Genomic DNA, 18,695 nt, shown 5'->3' with positions numbered 1-18,695 from the left:
ATATTATAATCAGTCTTTAAATTAACAAGAAATATTCATTGAAATAAGATGAAACTATACAACATTGAGTTTATTATGAAAAAGTTAATTAGAAATATTGGCTGCAAGGAAAATCACAATAGAAAAATTATATTTTGCTAAGTGTGGTCGCATATCTCTACTCTCAGCTATTCGAGGCAAGAGGATCACAAGATCAGAACAGCCTCAGCAATTTAACAAGGTCATGTCTCAAAACAAAACAAAACAAACAAAAAACAACAACAAAAAAAGGACTAGGGGTGTAGCTCAGTGGTATATCATACCCCTGGGTTCTCTTACTAATACTAGGTAGAAAAAAAGCTGGGGGGGGGCAGGTGAGTAGAACAAAAGTTAAAATTTGGACTTAAAAAAAGAAAAAAGAAAAGATCTGATAAGTTTAACCCGAACACATTAAGGATACAAAGAGATGAGCCCTTAAATACAGATGTTAAGATACTTGGAAGACTCAGATATACATTAAAAAAAAAATTTCCTAAAGCAGAAAGAGGTTGACAGAGAAGAAGCCTTAGAGAAGTTCAGGTAGGTGAGTTTTGGAAAGGAAGGAACGACTTAAGTGTTTTATCTGAACACATACTTATTGTAATGTTATTAAATAATTAAGATAAAAGGGGAGTCAAAGTTTCCAGAAAAAGAAAAGGCATTATTTTAAAAACAAAGGACTATTAGTGAGCCTAGATTTCCCATCAGCATTAACAGATGTCAGTGACTAAAAGAACGATATATTTAAAGGTCTAAGATAAGGAATTTTATTTCTTCTTTAACAGTAAAGACATTAGTAATGATATTTTTAGTCATTTTATATATAAGGTAATTTAACATTCACCTTCTGTAAAGTCCTACTAAGGGTTATTCTTTAGGATGAAGGAAACAAACCTGGAAGAGAAAGCAGAAATATAAGCCAAGAAACCATCAAAATGTGGTGGTGAATATAATTGAATATTGGCTACAAACTAGGAACAACTTACTTTGAGGTTTTAAATTAAGATGGAAATAAAATTTTAATATTGACAAGAAATTTGTTTGGGAAAAGGAAAATAAGTAATGATAAAAGAAAAAATCTCTTTAAAGATGTAACATTCATAAGTTTATATACAATTTATATCATAGCCTTAATCCAAAGTAATAAGGTTTATTTGAATAAAGTTTATTTGATAGATTTAAGAAATATATAAAATTTCCTGGACCTGATTTATACAGGGTGAATGCATCCTTTTATGTATTCACTTATCAAAACTGAACACGTATTGGGTCAGAAACAGTTGCTGATAAATGTGTATTATATTCAAATCAGTAGAAACAGACTCCTTTTTTCTGTTAACCCGCTTAAGTTAGAAATCAAATATAGGAATATTATTAAAATAAAAACAGCAGCAACAAAATTATGTTTAGAAATTTTAAAATGTTTTTAAATAACTTATGTGTCAAAGAGTATATCACAATAGAAATTATGCAGTATTTAGATAAGCCGTTTTTGTTCGTGGTACTACGAATTGAACCTGGGGTTTGTGGGTATGATTCCAAAGTGCTCATACATGAAGCTATATCCCTAACCCTAAATACAAAGTATCTAGATGTGACTGACAACTTCCAATGATCAACTGTGGGATGTAGCCAGCCCTGCCTTCCCTCCACTCTACTCTTTTTTCTTCCCCTCCTCTACCTTACCGTTTCTTCCTCTCCCTTTTCTCCCCTCCCCTCAACTGCCTTTCTTTCTTTTTCACACACTGAATTTAAACCCAGGGCATTGCAGGTGCTAGACAGCTACTTTACCACTGAGCTGCATCCCCAGCCTCAGAGCCACTCATTTTTTCACATGAAAATTTATGGTGTTCATCAGCAAAGAAGAAAGATTATATATAAATGATTTGTGTTCATCTGAGGTAACTAGAAAGACAGCCAACAGAGAAAGAGAAGAGGGATAAATATAATTTTTAAAATAAAAGTGAAAAATAGAGCTAAAAGCTAAAGTAATATATTAATATTTTGATAACTGAATATTTGCCACAACATGAATTTTTCCTCATTTCTAATATATAGGAATAACAGTTCCCACTTTTGTTGTCCATTTTGTAATTGTTGTAAAGAATTGCTTGTCAGGAAGTCTAAGTATGTTTCTTTTGAAAGGGTGCATGCATTGAATAGTGTCTGCTCAATATTTGCTTTGACTTCTTTTCCAAAAGAAAGCAGGTTACAAGGAAAATTACAAAGAAGCCTCTACTAGAAGCATATAATTTAAAGTAGCTTACTTTTGGATGCACAAATAGCAATCTTTCTTCATTCAAGCATTCAAAAGATAACCAGACCATCATCCTACCAATTAAATAATCCAAAAAACCAAAACCAGCAAAAAGAAATGGTATTTTTTATGAAGATTTCTTTTAGACCTACACAGATGAAATAACCTTTTTAAAGAATTACCAGAAATTATTTTATTCTATAATGAAATCAAGTTTAATATATGCCAAAAGATAAGCCTCTTAGGAGGTATGCGGAATGCAGTTCCTTTTACAATTTATCTTTTAGCTAGTGGAGATGTTCTGAAATTTCCCAGAATATTGTATGATCAGGATTTCACTATAGTTTATTCTGCTATTGTTTGGTTACCAGGAGCAAACTGAATAATGAGGAAGAATTATAGCTATCAAATATTCAGGTGTATTTTCCTTATGTACCATTTTAGGAAGTAAGAAAAATAAGAATTATACTTTAGAATTGGTAAATACCTTTGCATTTAAAATGTTACATCCTTTTTTTGCTTTCTAGCTATTAGAAAATTATATTTTGTCTCCAGAATGTGAAGAGAGTTGGGAGAAAATCCCATGGCTCCCCTCTGTAGCTCAATCTTTCCATTTTTAAAATCAAGATAATCTCTCCCCTGTCTTGAAATAATATGAAAATTGTAGAGAAAATGCTAATAAAGTCAATTTAGAGTGATGAAGAAAATGTACCTTCTAGATGAGTGAAAGGTCAGGAATCACTGGATGATCATGTCAGGAAATTTAGTTGAAATTGCTCTCACAAAGCATAATCACACATAAAAGCTGCCCTTCTTTGTCACTAAGGTATTGCTGTTTTCTTTCGTGACTTTTCCTGATTTGCCAAAGCATATCACTGGGGTTCAGTAATTTTGAAATTTCTCAGAATCCTGTTGAGTGCCTACTCTGTGGTAAAACCCTATTGTGCTCTGGGATTGCAGTATGAAAAGAAAAACTGACTAGTCTGTAAATTATTGGAAATATCAGATTGTATGTGATGCCATTAAGTGGAAAAAAAAGTGAAGTCCCTAGTAGAGTATCTAATAGATAATCAGTGTCTGTTGTGGGCAGCTGGGCACAATTTCACAGAAATAAACCTTGTAAGAAACCTCCAACTAGATATTTCGGCTAGTTGTAGGGCTTCCTTATGATTTTTCTACAACACTGTACTTTTTTATTGTAGGTTCTATAAATGTTTATTAAACCCTACTGATGAAAAAAGCAAAATAATCTTAAAATAGTCCAAGAGTTACAAATTTGTATGGAAATGAAGACTTAAAATGAATGTAAATACTACACAGTAAGACAAGATATGTATAGGTATGGAAGGAAAAAAATTGTGGTTTTGTTCCCACATGAAGTAATTATCCATGTAGAGAATCCCAAAGTGTCAACAATAACAACTTGATATTGGCCATGATGGGAGAATAACTGATTATCATGAGATTACAGGATATAAGGTCAATATGCAAAAGTCAGTCACTTTCTTAGTACCATCAATAAAAATTTAGAATTTGAAATAAAAAATAAAAAAGGATTTCCATTCCACTAGCACCCTCAAAAAATAAATGCTTAAGTAAAATCTAAGTAAATAAAAGATTTATATGAGGAATACTTCAGAACTCTGATAAAAGAAATGAAGGATTTAATATTTTTTGCATGTCAGTTCTTCCTAGTTTGGGCTATGGTTCAATACAGCCCTAATCAGTAAGTTATTTTGTTGGTATGTACAAACGGATTCTAAAGCTTATTGTGAGAGGAAAAAGATCCATATTATCCAACAGAAGGTTGAAGGAGAAGCACAAAGTTTGAATTTTGACTCTGACTGCAAACTTACTGTGTAGTTCTAGTAATAGTGTAGTAATGTTGAAAGAATAGACAAATAGATCATTGGAATAGAATGGGAGAACCAGAAATAAGCTCACATAAATGTAGTTAACTTGTCTTTGAAGATCAAAGACAATATATAGGAAAAACAAGTGGTGTTGGACCCACTGGACACAGATCTTACACACTTCTGCAAAGCTTAAAAATGAATTATGGGCCTAAATGTAAAAGGCAAAAGTATAAAACTCTTGGAAGAGAACGTAAGAAAAAATTCAGATGTCTAGAATTTGGCTTTATGTTTTAGATACAATGTCAAGGGTGCAATCTATGAAAGAAAGTATTGGTAAGCTGGACTTTATCAAAATCAAAAACTTATGCTCTTCAAGACAATGTGAACAGAGTGAAAAGTCAAACTATATAATGGGGTCTGCAAAGGACATATCTGATTAATAAGTACACAATGAGTCCTTAAAACCCAACAGGAAGGAAACAATCTGAGTAAAAAAATGGGCCAAGAAGATGCACAGTTGGCAAAGAAGGATGTGAAATAATGTTGCCCTTCATATGTCATAAAAAATAACAACAACAGTGAGATACCACTATATTGTTAGAATGGTGTCCTAGTCTGTTCAGATTGCTATAATACAATACCATAAACTGGATAGCTAATAAACAACAGAAAAAATATTTATTGTAGTTTTGGAGGCTGGGAAATCCAAGATCAAGGTGCCTGCAGAGTTGGTGTCTAGCGAGGGCTGCTTTTTTAATCCACCAATGGAGCCTTCCTCCTGTGTCACAGGTGTGGAAAGGTCACGGTAACTTTCTTTAGCCTCTTTTATGAGGAAATTAATCTAATTCAAGAGGGCTTCTCATGACCTAATCACCTCTAAGGTGCCTCACAATCTAGTCTGCTCCCAAAGACCTCTCTTCCTGATATTGGTGATTAGTTCAACATATGAATTTTGAGGAGACACATTCAGAGTATACCAAATGGCAAAAAATGCAGAACACTGATGATACCAACTACTGGTTAGATGTGGAACAACAGGAACTCTTATTCATCACCATTGAGAATGCAAAAAGTTCAGACACTTTGGAAAACAGTTTGGTAGTTTCCTACAAAATTATATAAGAATTAATATTAAATTAATTTATTTTTGTACTTTAGATTGAACCCAGAGGCACTTTACCACCTAGATGGCATCCCCAGCTCTTTCTTTTTTTATTTGTTTTTTTTATTTTGAGACAGGTTCTCACTAAATTGCTGAGTCTTCTTAAGTTTCTAAGGGTAGCTTCAAATGTGTGCTCCTCTTGTTTCAGCCTCCTGAGTAATTTAATTTAATTTTAATTAACTTTAATTTTGAATCAGATGTGGCTAGTAAGCCTCCATGTTGGACTATGTGAGTTTACATATATTCTATCTCATGCATTCTGAACACTAGGTGTAGCGAGAACTTCTGTTTGCTGTTATGACCAGGCACTTTTCTAGGGTATGTTACATGTGTCAGCTCATTTAATCCTCATAGTAGCTTTATGAGATAGAAATTTTTAACTCCATAATTTATGAGTATATTGAAGGCTAGAAAAATTAAAGTTCAATACCATGTTGCTTGAGAATGGTGGAGTCAACATTCAACTCCTAGAGGTCTAATTTCAATGCCAAAACTGTTAAAACACCCCCTTTTTTAACTAAGGGGAAAAAATCTAGTGCAATAAAAAGTTACAAAAAGCAGAACAAAACTAAAGCAGAACAGACAAAAAATAACTCATAGATTAGTATATTGAGCAAGGTTATATATTGAATATCTATTGAGCAGACTGTAAGTTGTGTGACTTGGGTTGCATAAAGGAGGGGATAACCAGTATGTAAATCCACTGCATGTCCGTGGTACTCTCTGTGTTGGAAAGTGGGCTTCCTCTCATTCCTTCAACCCCCTGAGAGCTTCCTACTCTGTACTGAGTTCTAGCAAAAACTTCAATAAACATTTTAATTCAATATTTGCACTTCATAGCTTTTAAAGAAATGCTTAACTTTCATTCAAAAATATTAAAATATTCTTAGGTGAAAATGTATACATAGAATGTATTATTAGATAATTGTTAATTTATTTGCATACCACTAGCTAGAATTCATGTCATAGGTACTTGGTGTCTTAAAACTAAACTATTTCCTGGCCTCAGAGTGAATGCAAAATGAGTGAAGACATTTCATAAATCCTATTCTCCTTGTTTATCATGCCTTAATTTCACATTACAATAAGCTTTTTAGACTAGAATATTACATAAATAGCCATGTAAAAGTATTCCATTGTAAAAAGTGTTAGCAATGAAAAGATTCTTTTTTAAAAGTCTTATTTCTTCTTTTGAAGTTTGTTCAAACATCAGGTTCATTTCTAAATATTAAATTTTACCATGAGAAATTTAGAGTTTTAATTATTAATTCACAAAGCTAAGAATAGACAACAGAATGAGAAACAATAAGCATTTAATTAAATTAGTTGTATCTCTCCCTCATCATTATTAAATGTGTGTGTAAATATCTATTGAGAAAAGTATGTAAAATGTTACCTTAGGAAAATTAGTAAATAGATTGCAACTAAAATTTTATTAATGTTTCATTAAAATAACTTATGAATTTAGTATTAGAGTTTAACATCCTGTTCAGTTTGCCTATGAAGAAATAAAAGATAAAAATTGCAAATAATATGAAAGAAAATCTGTGCTATTTGGATAGTACAGGGAAGGATAGCAATATATATTTATAATTTATAAAACCCTAAATTATAGCTGGAAATAAGAAATTTTTATATTACTAATGTAAACTTTTTATTAGTTAAAACATACATGCTTGTGTATTAAAACTGCAGAAATGAAAAGATGAGCTCAACGATGGTGTGGGCCCTTTAAGTTCTTATGATCTGAGAGAGAAAACAGATGTATATTATCAATAAAATGTGATAGGTTAAAAATGACAAAATTTCATCAGAATAATTATTGCCTCAGGATGAGAAATTGGGCCTTTTAGTACTTGTTGTCAAAACTCTCTTTAGTTTTTAAAGATTATTTTAATGTTCTTTGCATATTTTAAATAGCATACTTTATTCAGAGTAGTTAGTGGTCTATGTCAGATGAGGTCAAGAGGACATAAAGGGCTGTCTCACATTCTTCACACTCAAGAAGCTGTGTTTCAATCTCAGTATACTTTCCTGGGTTTCTACAAGAAGAGAATTTTACTGTTAGAATCTATTGAATACCACTAACCTTAGAGGTAATCTACAAATATTAAAAAATTATACATGATATGAATTTATTCATAGGTGACTTTTACTAATAGTCAAATTTTGAGGAGAAGAGAATAGTGAGGATATGTTGAATTAATTTTCTTTACTTTCTTTCATTGTGCAGTACTGAGGATTGAACCCAGTGCCTCACTCATGCTAGCCAGGCACACTACCACTGAGCTATGTCTTCAGTCCTGATTAATTTATTCTACCTTTAATTCTATCAATTTCTCTTTGTATAATTAAAATTGTAATTGAGTGCCTATAGATTTGGAATTGTAAAGACTTATGGGTAGGTTGACATTTTTATTACAAAGAAATGTTTGTCTTTAAGATTAGTAATGCATCTTGCCTTAAAGTCTAACATATCTGATGTTAGCATACATATACCAGCTTTCTTTTGGTTAGTGTTTTCATGGTATAACTTTCCCCTTCCGTTAACAGTACACATTTTCTTATATTTGAGATATATAGCTTTTAAAGCTTTTATCATTTAATTGGAATTTTAGTTTATTTACATTTAATGTAATTTCTCAGGCTTATATTTACATTTTCCATCTTAGTATTTGGTATTTGTTTTCCTTCCTCTCTACATCTGTTTATGTTTTTTTTCATTCATTTCCTTTTTCCTATGAGTAAATAAAGTATGTTATTTTAAGTTATCCTCTCCCTCCATTAACTAGTTATATATTCATTTAACTAGTTATATATTCTTTCTCATTAGAGAAACAAGATGTATCCTTAACTCTTTTTAGGCTGTATATATGTATTAGTCATTTTATCACTTCATTGACTATTCTATGGTCCGGTACATGTTTACTATTTAACCTCTCATGCCTTGTATTATGCATTTTATTTTTTTCTTAAACTCCACATGATAGACACTATTATTGTCTATAGTCAATATTAATGTACATTTACTCGAATATTTAAATTTTTTGATGATCTTTATTCCTTTCTGTACTTCTTTTACCATCTAGGATAATTTTTGTTTGTGAAGAATGCTTAAGTTCTTTTATTGTTCTTGAGGTGTTTTTTTTTTAATTGCTAACAACAAAGCCCCTTAGGAAATGTCTTTATTCTTCCTTCATATTTGAAAGACATTCTCCTGAACAAAAGTCTAGGTATAAGTTATTTTCAGTTTGTTCAATGTATCAATTCATATTTTTCTGACTTCTGTCTGTTGTTTTGAGAGGAAAATTATTACTCTTGTTGTTGTTTATTGACATTATTTTGTCCTTATGCTTTGGTTGTCTCAATTTCTTATTTTTCTTACCTCAATTTTCAATAATTTTACTTCCATGTTAATAAGCATGATTTTTTAAAAATATTTTTCATGTTTAATGTTTTAGAACTTCCTGAACTTATCCTTTCAGTTTTGGGAAATTCTATCCTGGTTTCTTTTCAAATATTGCTCCTCCCATTCTCTCTTTAATCTTCTTGTAGGAATTCAAATCTCCGTTTATCACCTCTCTTTTTGGTTTATCTTTGCTCTCTGATGTTCTTTTCTGTGTTTTCTTTTATCTTTTCTTTCTATACTTTGGCCTATATTGTTTTTATTGCCCTACTTTCCAGTTTCTCATCTTTCTTGCTCTTTGTCAAATTTGCTACTAATACATAAAATTTTAATACAATTTTTGCACATTTTCTCTTCTATTTTTAAATATTTTTTTTAAATTCCCATTTAGTGGAAGCTTATATTCTTGTTTTATATTCCTAACATATTGATCATAATTATTCTTAGGCCTGTATTAGAGAACACACTTACTAGTTCAAATATTCATCTATTTCTGTTTTCTTAGCTTTCTTCTTCTTTGCTGTGCCTGGACATTTTGATCTAAATCCAGACATTATAAGTTGCAATATTTTAGATGCTAGGTTGACTTACTTATTCTCCACAGTGGGTCCACACTGTTATTTAGTGGATAGATAAGATAGATACAGCGAGGACTAATCATCTTCATTCATATCTGGGGGTGAGCTGATTCAAAACTGAGTTGATTGTCTCTTTCTGGTTTGCCCCACTTACAGTGTGAGACTTTGGAAGTTCCAGCTGTGTAGTGTTTGCTAGGTTTTTTTTTTTTTTTTTTTCCTTTAGTCATGCTGCAGTTCAGATTTTTTTTTTTTCTGGATCATCAGAGTGCAAAAAGTCCCCCCAGCTTTACAGAATCCCTCTGTTGAGATCTTTTACTTTTTGTCTGACGTAGCTTAAGGTCATTTTTCTGCACTTTGAGCTGCTCTGGTTATTGGCATCCTATATTCCCAAACATTGTCTCTTTCCAGTTCTGGAACATTGCCAAAATCTATCTTGCTGGTTTGAGTTGTGAACCTCTTCAAAATTCTTGATTTTCCTCTTCCTGCCAAGAAGTGGCAAATGCCTTTAATTGGAAAGTGACTCCAAGACTGCCATCCAACTTCTCTGCTCTTACTTCTCTCTGAGATCTTGGCAGCTCCAAGTCTACCTTACTTCAGTGGCTCTCTACCGCTTTACTCGGATTTCTAAAACATTATTATTCAATAACTAATCTATTCTAACCAGAAATAGATGTTATGAGATTATTTTTTCATTATCTGCCGTGTGCCAGGTTGGTAGTAACTGCTGATAGTGTGTTGGTAATGTGCTTATATAAATTTTCTTCTTAAGGAACTGGCATTCTACTACTGACTCAGAATCTTACCACATGCACACATAGGTTGTTAAGTATTTATTTTGGAGGCATAAAAAATGTACTGAGGATGAGCTCAGAGGATGAGCATCTTAACTTGGCCTAGAGGTAGGAGGAAGGAAGGTGAATCAGAAATTCTTTCTAGAGGAAAAATTCTAGAAAGAAATTTCAAAGATTGAGAGTTGGGCCATAAATTCTCATCTACTTCATATAATACAATTTATGCATCATTTTAATGCTAAAAGGTAATGTTCATTGCTAATTAAAACATTAATAGAGACAAAGCATTAAAAAGGTGTTTGAGAATATAAAATTTAATTTCAAATTTTAATCATGGCAATTGATTTCTCCACAGGTGTTCAAAGCGATGAATATCCCACAGATCAGAAATCCTTCTCTGCTACCCCCAGAAAAAATGTCTGAAGCCTATTCTGCAAAAATTGCTCTTTTTGGTGCTGGTCCTGCCAGTATAAGTTGTGCTTCTTTTCTGGCTAGATTAGGCTACTCAGACATCACTATATTTGAAAAACAAGAATATGTTGGTGGTTTAAGGTAATGACTACATTTATTTCATGTTTGTAATGTCAAAAATGATACAGTAAAACAATTATGAATATTGTTGGTGCATAGTCATGTAGAAACTTGAGCTCACAGATGGCATTGTAAATGTTCTTATTCCAAATGCTCAAAATTTGATTATGTTCTTTACTTTAAAATTTGCAGTTGGCTTTCAGCAATATTTAAGTATTTCTCTGTCTAGTTCTGTGGGTTTGAGACAAATTTCTTGAAAACATTTTTTTATTATAGGAACAAATGATAGAAAAATTATTGTTCTATCCCTGAAAATCTTTTCTTTAATGGAAGTATATCTGAAAATCATAGATATTAGAAATGAGGGAAACCTGGCTCCATAGCATATTGGACCATTAATTTTTTTGTCTAGATAAACATGTTCTACTCACATATTTTCAATGTAAAATTTCCATAGTCTTGCATTCGATTATAATTTTTGTCAGAATCTCCTAGAAATGTTCTATTTAAATGTACATATTTGTAGGGTCTAGACCAGTAATAGCTTTGTAATATTAAATATTACTAGTATTACTATTGTAAGGTAGGATTCACTCACATAATCATTTTAATTCCAGATGGATTCATACATAGAAATGGAAGATGTTCACTTTGTATGAGTGACTTTCCGGTGTTTTAGTCAAGCTATAAAAATGGAGGGTTTTTTGTTTTTATTGTTCTTGTTTAAAGTAAATGGAATCTTGGATATGTATTACATTTATTATCATAAAGAAATAAAATGCATTATTAGTAAGGAGTAAGGAGTGGATATTCCTTAAATATATAATTATTTTTTATGTTATTTTTTCAAAGTGTGTTATGTGACCATTTAGAATATCTATTTATGAACTTAGCATTTTTACATTTTTGTGGCTACAAAATTATTTGATAGACAATAACTTATCCTGTTTACTTATCATAAAATAACTTTAATTACATTATGACTAAAGTTTGTGATGTTTCTTATGTTTTCTGATATTCATAAATATGTGGTAGTAAACGTACAAATTTCAATATCAGTTAACCGAACATAATAAGAAATTATTGATGTTTTGTTTTATTTATACAATATTTTGGCATATTTATTGATATAAATATTGATATTTAAGCTGCTGTTAATATAAAACTAGCTATCAAACAAAGTATCACATACAAGGAAAACATTTTAGAGAGGCTATAAAGCATATAACCTAATTGTCAAGTAAAAAATATTTTTCTGTGTGGATTTTTTTTCTGTCAACTTTAAGAGACTGCATATATTTTATGAATTTTTCTAGGAAATAAAATAATAAATTATTTTGGTGAAGGATATACACCAACTTTTAAAATGTCATTTTAATACAGTTTATTAACTGGGAAAAATATATTAACAATCTATGTATAATCATTGTGAGTTTTTTCCACATCTCATACACAATAGGAAGTATGTGAGTGAATTTAAAAAATGTAAGCTTAATTGTTGTGTAACTTGGTAGATTAGTTAATATCTCTTTGCCCCTTAATTATATTTTTGCAAAAAGCTTAAAAAAGGCATGTTTGTGGATTATTATGTGTTGCCAATTTTAGTAGATGATTATGGTTTTAAATATCTCTATTTTATTTTTCACTCAAATACATATAGACATTACTAAATTGTACAAATTGGCACTAAAACTGTGTTGTCTATATTTGCTGTATATTTTTAGACTGCCCAGTATTAGTAACCAAACGTGTATTTTGTTGTTGTTATTTTAAAATTTTATTTTCTTTCTTTTGATTTTGATTCTTCCCAGTATAAAGACAATATGAAATGCTTAATCAGTCTCATGTGCATTGTCCCATGGTAGAAGCATTCTGTGTCATTGCTATGGATTACAAGAACTGATATGAAGTTAGCCAGAATTAAAACTATTAAACTTTCCTGTTAATTTATTTTCCTACTTCCAGATGACTTTCATTCTCTTGTATCTTCCAAGTGGCTAAAAAATATTAAATTAGATTTGTATTTGAAATTGATTGCTTAAAGAGGTGATGTCAGGTTTTATCTTTCCATCTCCTTTGCATCCAAATAGATTCTTTTATCCCTGGTGACTTAGTATCACAACCACTTTTTTAAAAAATCACTAGTCAGTGAAAGATATCCAGCATTCAATCCCTATTGTATTGAATACAATCAATTAAGTATTTTTTATACTTCAACAAATTAATTAAATATTCAGTATCTTGCTTTTTCCCAAACAAGTATTCTTTTTTAAACATGAATTTAAAAGGGTTAAAAGGACTTGAAAGCATGATATTCAAGATAAAAGGTTGTTAAGAGATTGTTAACTGTGCATGTATAGTGTACATACAACCATGCTTTCTAATTTTTTTAATTTAAAATTAATATTTTTTATTATGGCTTTTGTGTTAGGTAGAATTGTCAGGCCAATGCGATCCTTTGCTTTATTTTTTTCAAACATTTCAGTGTTTTCATCATATCTATTGCATTTCATATTGCTTGTCAATAAAAATGTGGTTTAGTGTAAATATTTATTTAATAGGAAATACTTTGATAACATGTATGATATAATGCAATTTAAAGCTAGTAGCTATCCAATATGAAGAAAATTTCTGGAAAAACATGAAAATTTTGCTTTAAAAAGAATAGAAAGAATAGGAAGTTGTAAGTAAATTCTATTACACATAAGAAACATGAGCAATTCTCTATTATTTTACACATCTTTTCATTTTAGTTATATATGACAGAAGAATGCATTACAGCTCATATTACACATATAGAGCACAATTTTTCATATCTCTGGTTGTATATAAAGTATATTCACACCATTCATGTCTTTATACATGTACTTAGGGTACCAGACCTTAAACTATACTACAGAACAACAGTAACAAAAATAGCGTGATATTGGCACCAAAATAGACTGGTAGACCAATAGTACAGAATAGAGAGCACAGAGACTAATTCACATAATTACCGTCATCTTATATTAGACAAAGGAACCAAAAACAAACATTGAAGAAAAAATAGCCTCTTCAACAAATGGTACTGGGAAAACTGGAAATTCATATGTAACAAAATGAAATTAAATCCCTATCTCTCCCCATGCACAGAAACATGAGCATTCTAATGCAATTTTTTTTCATGTTCTCTGACTGTTTTGAAGGGTTTATGGTTGCCACAAGAAAAAATTTCAAAGACTTAAATTGTTAAAATAATGCAGAAGGGGGCTGGGGATGTGGCTCAAGTGGTAGCGCGCTCGCCTGGCATGCGTGCGGCCCGGGTTCGATCCTCAGCACCACATACCAACAAAGAGGTTGTGCCCGCGGAAAACTAAGAAATAAAGATTAAAAAATTCTCTCTCTCTCTCTCTCTCTCTCTCTCTCTCTCTCTCACACACACACACACACACACACACACACACTCTCTCTCTTTAAAAAAAAAATAAATAATGCAGAAGAAGAAAAAATGTTTTCATGAAAACAACAAACATGGGCAGTAATTATTCCTATCAAATTCTGTTTTCTATCCTTTTATCCTCCTTCTAACCATGCAGTCTTCAAGCATAATATTATTTATTTTTTTCACTTCCAGTTACTAACTACAGAAAAATTACTTATACTCTATATCTTGCCTGTATTCTCTCTGTGGCTGTCTTCACCATAAACTTCACCATAATAATGTTGCTCCTCTTTGTGAGATTGCCATCTCAAAGGTTGCCATCACTAAAAATATAGGAACTATCTTGATTACTCTTCAATATGATAGCATGTATATTTTGTGAATACTTCTTAAGTGTCTTCTTCCACTTTCTTCTCTATGATGTCCTTTACATCTCACATCGTATAAATCTATAGGTTTTTTGGCTTCCTGGTTTGTCTTTTCAAAGCCATTCTTTTAGTTTCTGAATTTAATTATAAGTCATCTATTTGAAATCTTCCAATAACTCCCCCTAATGTAAAGAGAACAAAATCCACCTGTTATAGAAAGTCCTCCATAATCTGATATTCACATGTTTAACCCTTCCTTTTTTTCTTTCCTTCCTTCCTTTAATATATTAGAAGACCAACTATATGCTGATCATTCTGGCACTAGAATTATATAAATGAGTAAGAAAAAGTGCCTAGTCTTGTGGGGTATATATTCTAGTGATGTAGAGATATATAACAGATGAATAAGAAACCAAATATTGACTGTATCAGGTGATTTTTAAATGCAAGGAGTCTTTTTTAAGATGATAGTTTTGATGAGGGAGAGAAGGAAATGTTGGAATGGTACCCTTTCCTGATAATCTCCCTGCAAAAACATCAATTTCAACAAATTGATGTATTCTTGCCATTCTGACAGGAGTGAGATGAAATCTTAGAGTAGTTTTGATTTGCATTTCTCTAATTGCTAGAGATGTTGAACACTTTTTCATATATTTGTTGATCAGTTTTATTTCTTCTTCTGTGAAGTATCTGTTTAGTTCCTTAGCCCATTTGTTGATGGGATTATTTGTTTATTTGGTCTTGAATTTTTTGAGTTCTTTATATATCCTAGAGATTAATGCTTTATTGGAGGTGGAGGTGGAAGAGATTTTCTTTTTTTTTTTTATTGGTTGTTCAAAACCTTACAAAGCTCTTGACATATCATATTTCAAACATTAGTTTCAAGTGAGTTATGAACTCCCATTTTTACCCCAAATACAGATTGCAGAATCACATCGGTTACACATTCACCTTTTTACATAATACCATACTAGTAACTGTTGATGGGGCGGGGGAGGGGGATAGTAGAGGATAGGAAAGGTAGCAGAATGCAACGGTGGTAGAGATTTTCTTTCAATCTGTAGGCTGTCTCCTCACTTTATTGTTTTCTTGGCTGAGAAAAAGCTTTTAAATTTGATTCCATCCAATTTATTAATTCTTGATTTTGCTTCTTGAGCTTTAGAAGTCTTGTTAAGGAAGTCAAATCCTAGGCTGAAATGGTGAAGATTTGGGCCTATTTTTTCTCCTAGTAGGCACAGGATCTCTGTTCTAGTGCTTAAAATCTTTGATCCAGTTGGAGTTGATTTTTGTGCAGGGTGAGAGATAGAGGTTTAATTTCATTTTGCTACATATGGATCTCCAGTTTTTCCAGCACTATTTATTGAACAGACTACCTTTTCTCCAGTGAATGTTTTTGGCACCTTTGTCTAGTATGACATAACCATATTTATGTGGGTGTGTCTTTTAACAAGAAAGCACACTTTTTTGTTTGTTTGGCTATGATTGCCTTGATTGTGACAAGAATACGCTTTGGTCTATGGTCTGCCATTCAAAACATTAGAAGTTTCTGTTAAGTTGATTTGGGCCTTTTTCAATATTTTGTTAGTATCATTGTCTTTAATGAAGAAGATTCTTTAACAAGTTCTGTCACCTTGTTTTTGTTCTTCATAATCTTAGCTGGTGGAATGTGACATGCTTTAAATACATGCAGTTGCAGTCATGAATTTTATACCTTTGCAGTCCTTAATCACTTTTGTATTGTTTCCAGGTTAATTACTCACCTTGGCCACTTGCAGACAACATTGGCAGTGAATTTTGTATGCTTAGGGGCTATGATGAACGAAACAATATAAAATTAAACCAAGAACAAATAAAATGGTGGGATTGAGAGTTAGGGTAACATGGGATATATGAGGCTATTGGTAGTTTAATATGGCATACTATTTTAGAGTAAACTTTGTTTTTTGAGATGGTGTCTCATTATGTTACTGAGGTTGGTCTAAAACTCTGGAACTCAGGTGGTCCTCCTGCTTCAGCCCTCTATGTAACTAGGACATAAATCACCACACCTGACTAGTAACCTTTTAATAAGTAGAAGTAAATTCTAGTAGAGATAGAAATATGGCATAGTAAATACATAGGCCAGTAAAATAGTGGTTTATAGTTATCAAGTATTATGGACTATACATAATTGTATGTAGTATATTTTTATATGAAACATGATTAATGAGTTATGTTATGAAATTTCAATGTCTTTGACATTACTAGATAAAAGGAAATTTTCATTTCCATTGTAATCCTTTGTGGTCATTGTCATGTGCAGTCATAAAGAATCTGAATATTCTTAACAGTAGACTATCCAGTTGAAAACTTATAGACCAGGGGAGAGTGTCCAAAGTGCTGAGGAAATTTAGGAACACTGCACCCAGTCGTTCCACTTGAGAACACTGCACCCAGCAATTCAATCTTTTTGAAGTGACAGAGAAGTAAAGATGTTCCCAGTTAAGTAAAAGCTGAAGATGTTCATCATTACCAGATCAGGCTTACAAAAATTGCTAAAGGGAGTTCTGTATCTCAAAGAAAATAGTGGTAATGAACAACATGAAAATATCAAGAATTACAAAATTTACTGGTAAAAGTAATACAATAAAATTCAGAATATTCTCACAATGTAATGATGGGATAGAAATCACTATCTTTAGTATATAGATTAAACGTCAAAATAGTAAAAAAAATCTACAGTAATTTGTTAAATGTATATGCAACATAAAATGATATAAATGATTGAATCTCAAAATCAAAATGTGAGGTGACATATACTTAAAAGATAGAGTATTTTGTGTGTGTGTGTGTGTGTGTGTGTGTGTGAGAGAGAGAGAGAGAGAGAGAGAGAGAGAGAGAGAGAGAGAAAGAGAGAGAGATAGAGAGATAGAGAGAGATAGAGAGATCATTGTTAACAGCTTAAAATAACCTAACTATAAGATGCTATTTGTAAGCCTCATGGTAACTACAAAGCAAAAACTATAATGTGTACAATAAAATAGAAAGCAAAAAATCAAAAGATATTCATAGAGAAAAATCACATTACCAGAAAGAAAAATATAGAGATGAAAAAAAGGAAGAAAAAAATCAACAAAACAATCAACATAATGACAAAATTCTTGATAGTGCTTACCTATCAATGATAACTTTGAATATAAATGTTTTATATTCTCTAATTAAAATACACAGTAGCTAAATGAATGAAAATAACAGCAAGTAGACTCAATGCTGTTTATAAGAGGCTTATTGGTAAGGACAAATACTGAAAAGTGAAAAAGTGGAAAAAGAGTTTACATGCAAATGGAAACCAAAAAGAGCAGGGGTGACTATAATGATATCAGATGAAATGAACTTTCAAAACTGTAAATAGATACAAATGCATCATTATATAATGATACAGGGGTTAATTCAGCAAAATGATATGATAAAAGTATACATGTACCCAAAGCAGTAGCACTCAAATACAAACAAATATGAATAGTACTAAAGAACAAGACAGATGACTGCAACTCCTCACTTTCAGTGAAGAACAGATAATACAAACCAAAGTTGATCAACAAAAATCAGATATATGTTGCACTGTAGACATATACTGATCCTATTGAGGGTAATTAGCCCAAAGAAGAAATGAAAGACATCAGATTGGAAAGAAAGTTATATTGTCCCTATCTATAAATGACTTGATCTTATATATCGAAAACCCCCAAGACCACACCAAAACCCTGTTAGATTTAATAAACAAATTTAGTAAAATTGGAGGATATGAAATCAGTATACAAAAATCAATTTCATTTCTATACACTCAACAGCCAACTATCTGAAAAACATCAGGAAATTGATTTCACTTCTAATATTTATGAAATAAATACCCAGGAATATATCTAATTAAAGATATGAAAGATCTTTAAAAGTAACATGATAAAGCATTGCTGAAAAAAAGGGAAAAGAATATACATAAAAAATAAAAAGACATCCCAGGTTCATTAATTGGAAGAATAAGTATTGTTAAAATATCCATATAAAAAAACAATCTACAAATTCAATGCAATCCCTGTCAAAATCCCAATAATTACTCTTCAAAAAAAATAAAGAAAATCCTGAATTTTATATGGAACCACAAAGGATTCTGTGCATTCAAAGTAAACTTGAGGAAAAATAATAAAGTTGCATTCATCACACTAACTTCAAAATATTGTACAAAGTCAATGTAATTCAAGCAACATAGTTTTAGCATAAAATAGCACACAGGCAGTGGAACTAGGGAGCCCAGGAATAAATCCACATAT

The 18,695-nt window shown here is 31.4% G+C and overlaps 1 protein-coding gene across 1 annotated transcript in view; it reads left to right on the top strand.

The window, feature by feature from the left end:
- The window catches only part of Dpyd (dihydropyrimidine dehydrogenase), an 803,780-nt gene that overhangs the window by 206,053 nt on the left and 579,032 nt on the right, over positions 1 to 18,695 (top strand). The window contains exon 6 of the mRNA XM_026401392.2: positions 10,424 to 10,620. Within this exon, the coding sequence (XP_026257177.2) occupies positions 10,424 to 10,620 (197 nt within the window). The remainder of the gene's footprint in view (positions 1 to 10,423; positions 10,621 to 18,695) is intronic.

Source organism: Urocitellus parryii, chromosome 11, assembly GCF_045843805.1.
Source record: "Urocitellus parryii isolate mUroPar1 chromosome 11, mUroPar1.hap1, whole genome shotgun sequence".
Taxonomy (NCBI): domain Eukaryota; kingdom Metazoa; phylum Chordata; class Mammalia; order Rodentia; family Sciuridae; genus Urocitellus; species Urocitellus parryii.
The sequence above is the reverse complement of the archived record's forward strand: the minus strand, read 5'-3'. Positions and strand labels throughout refer to the sequence as shown.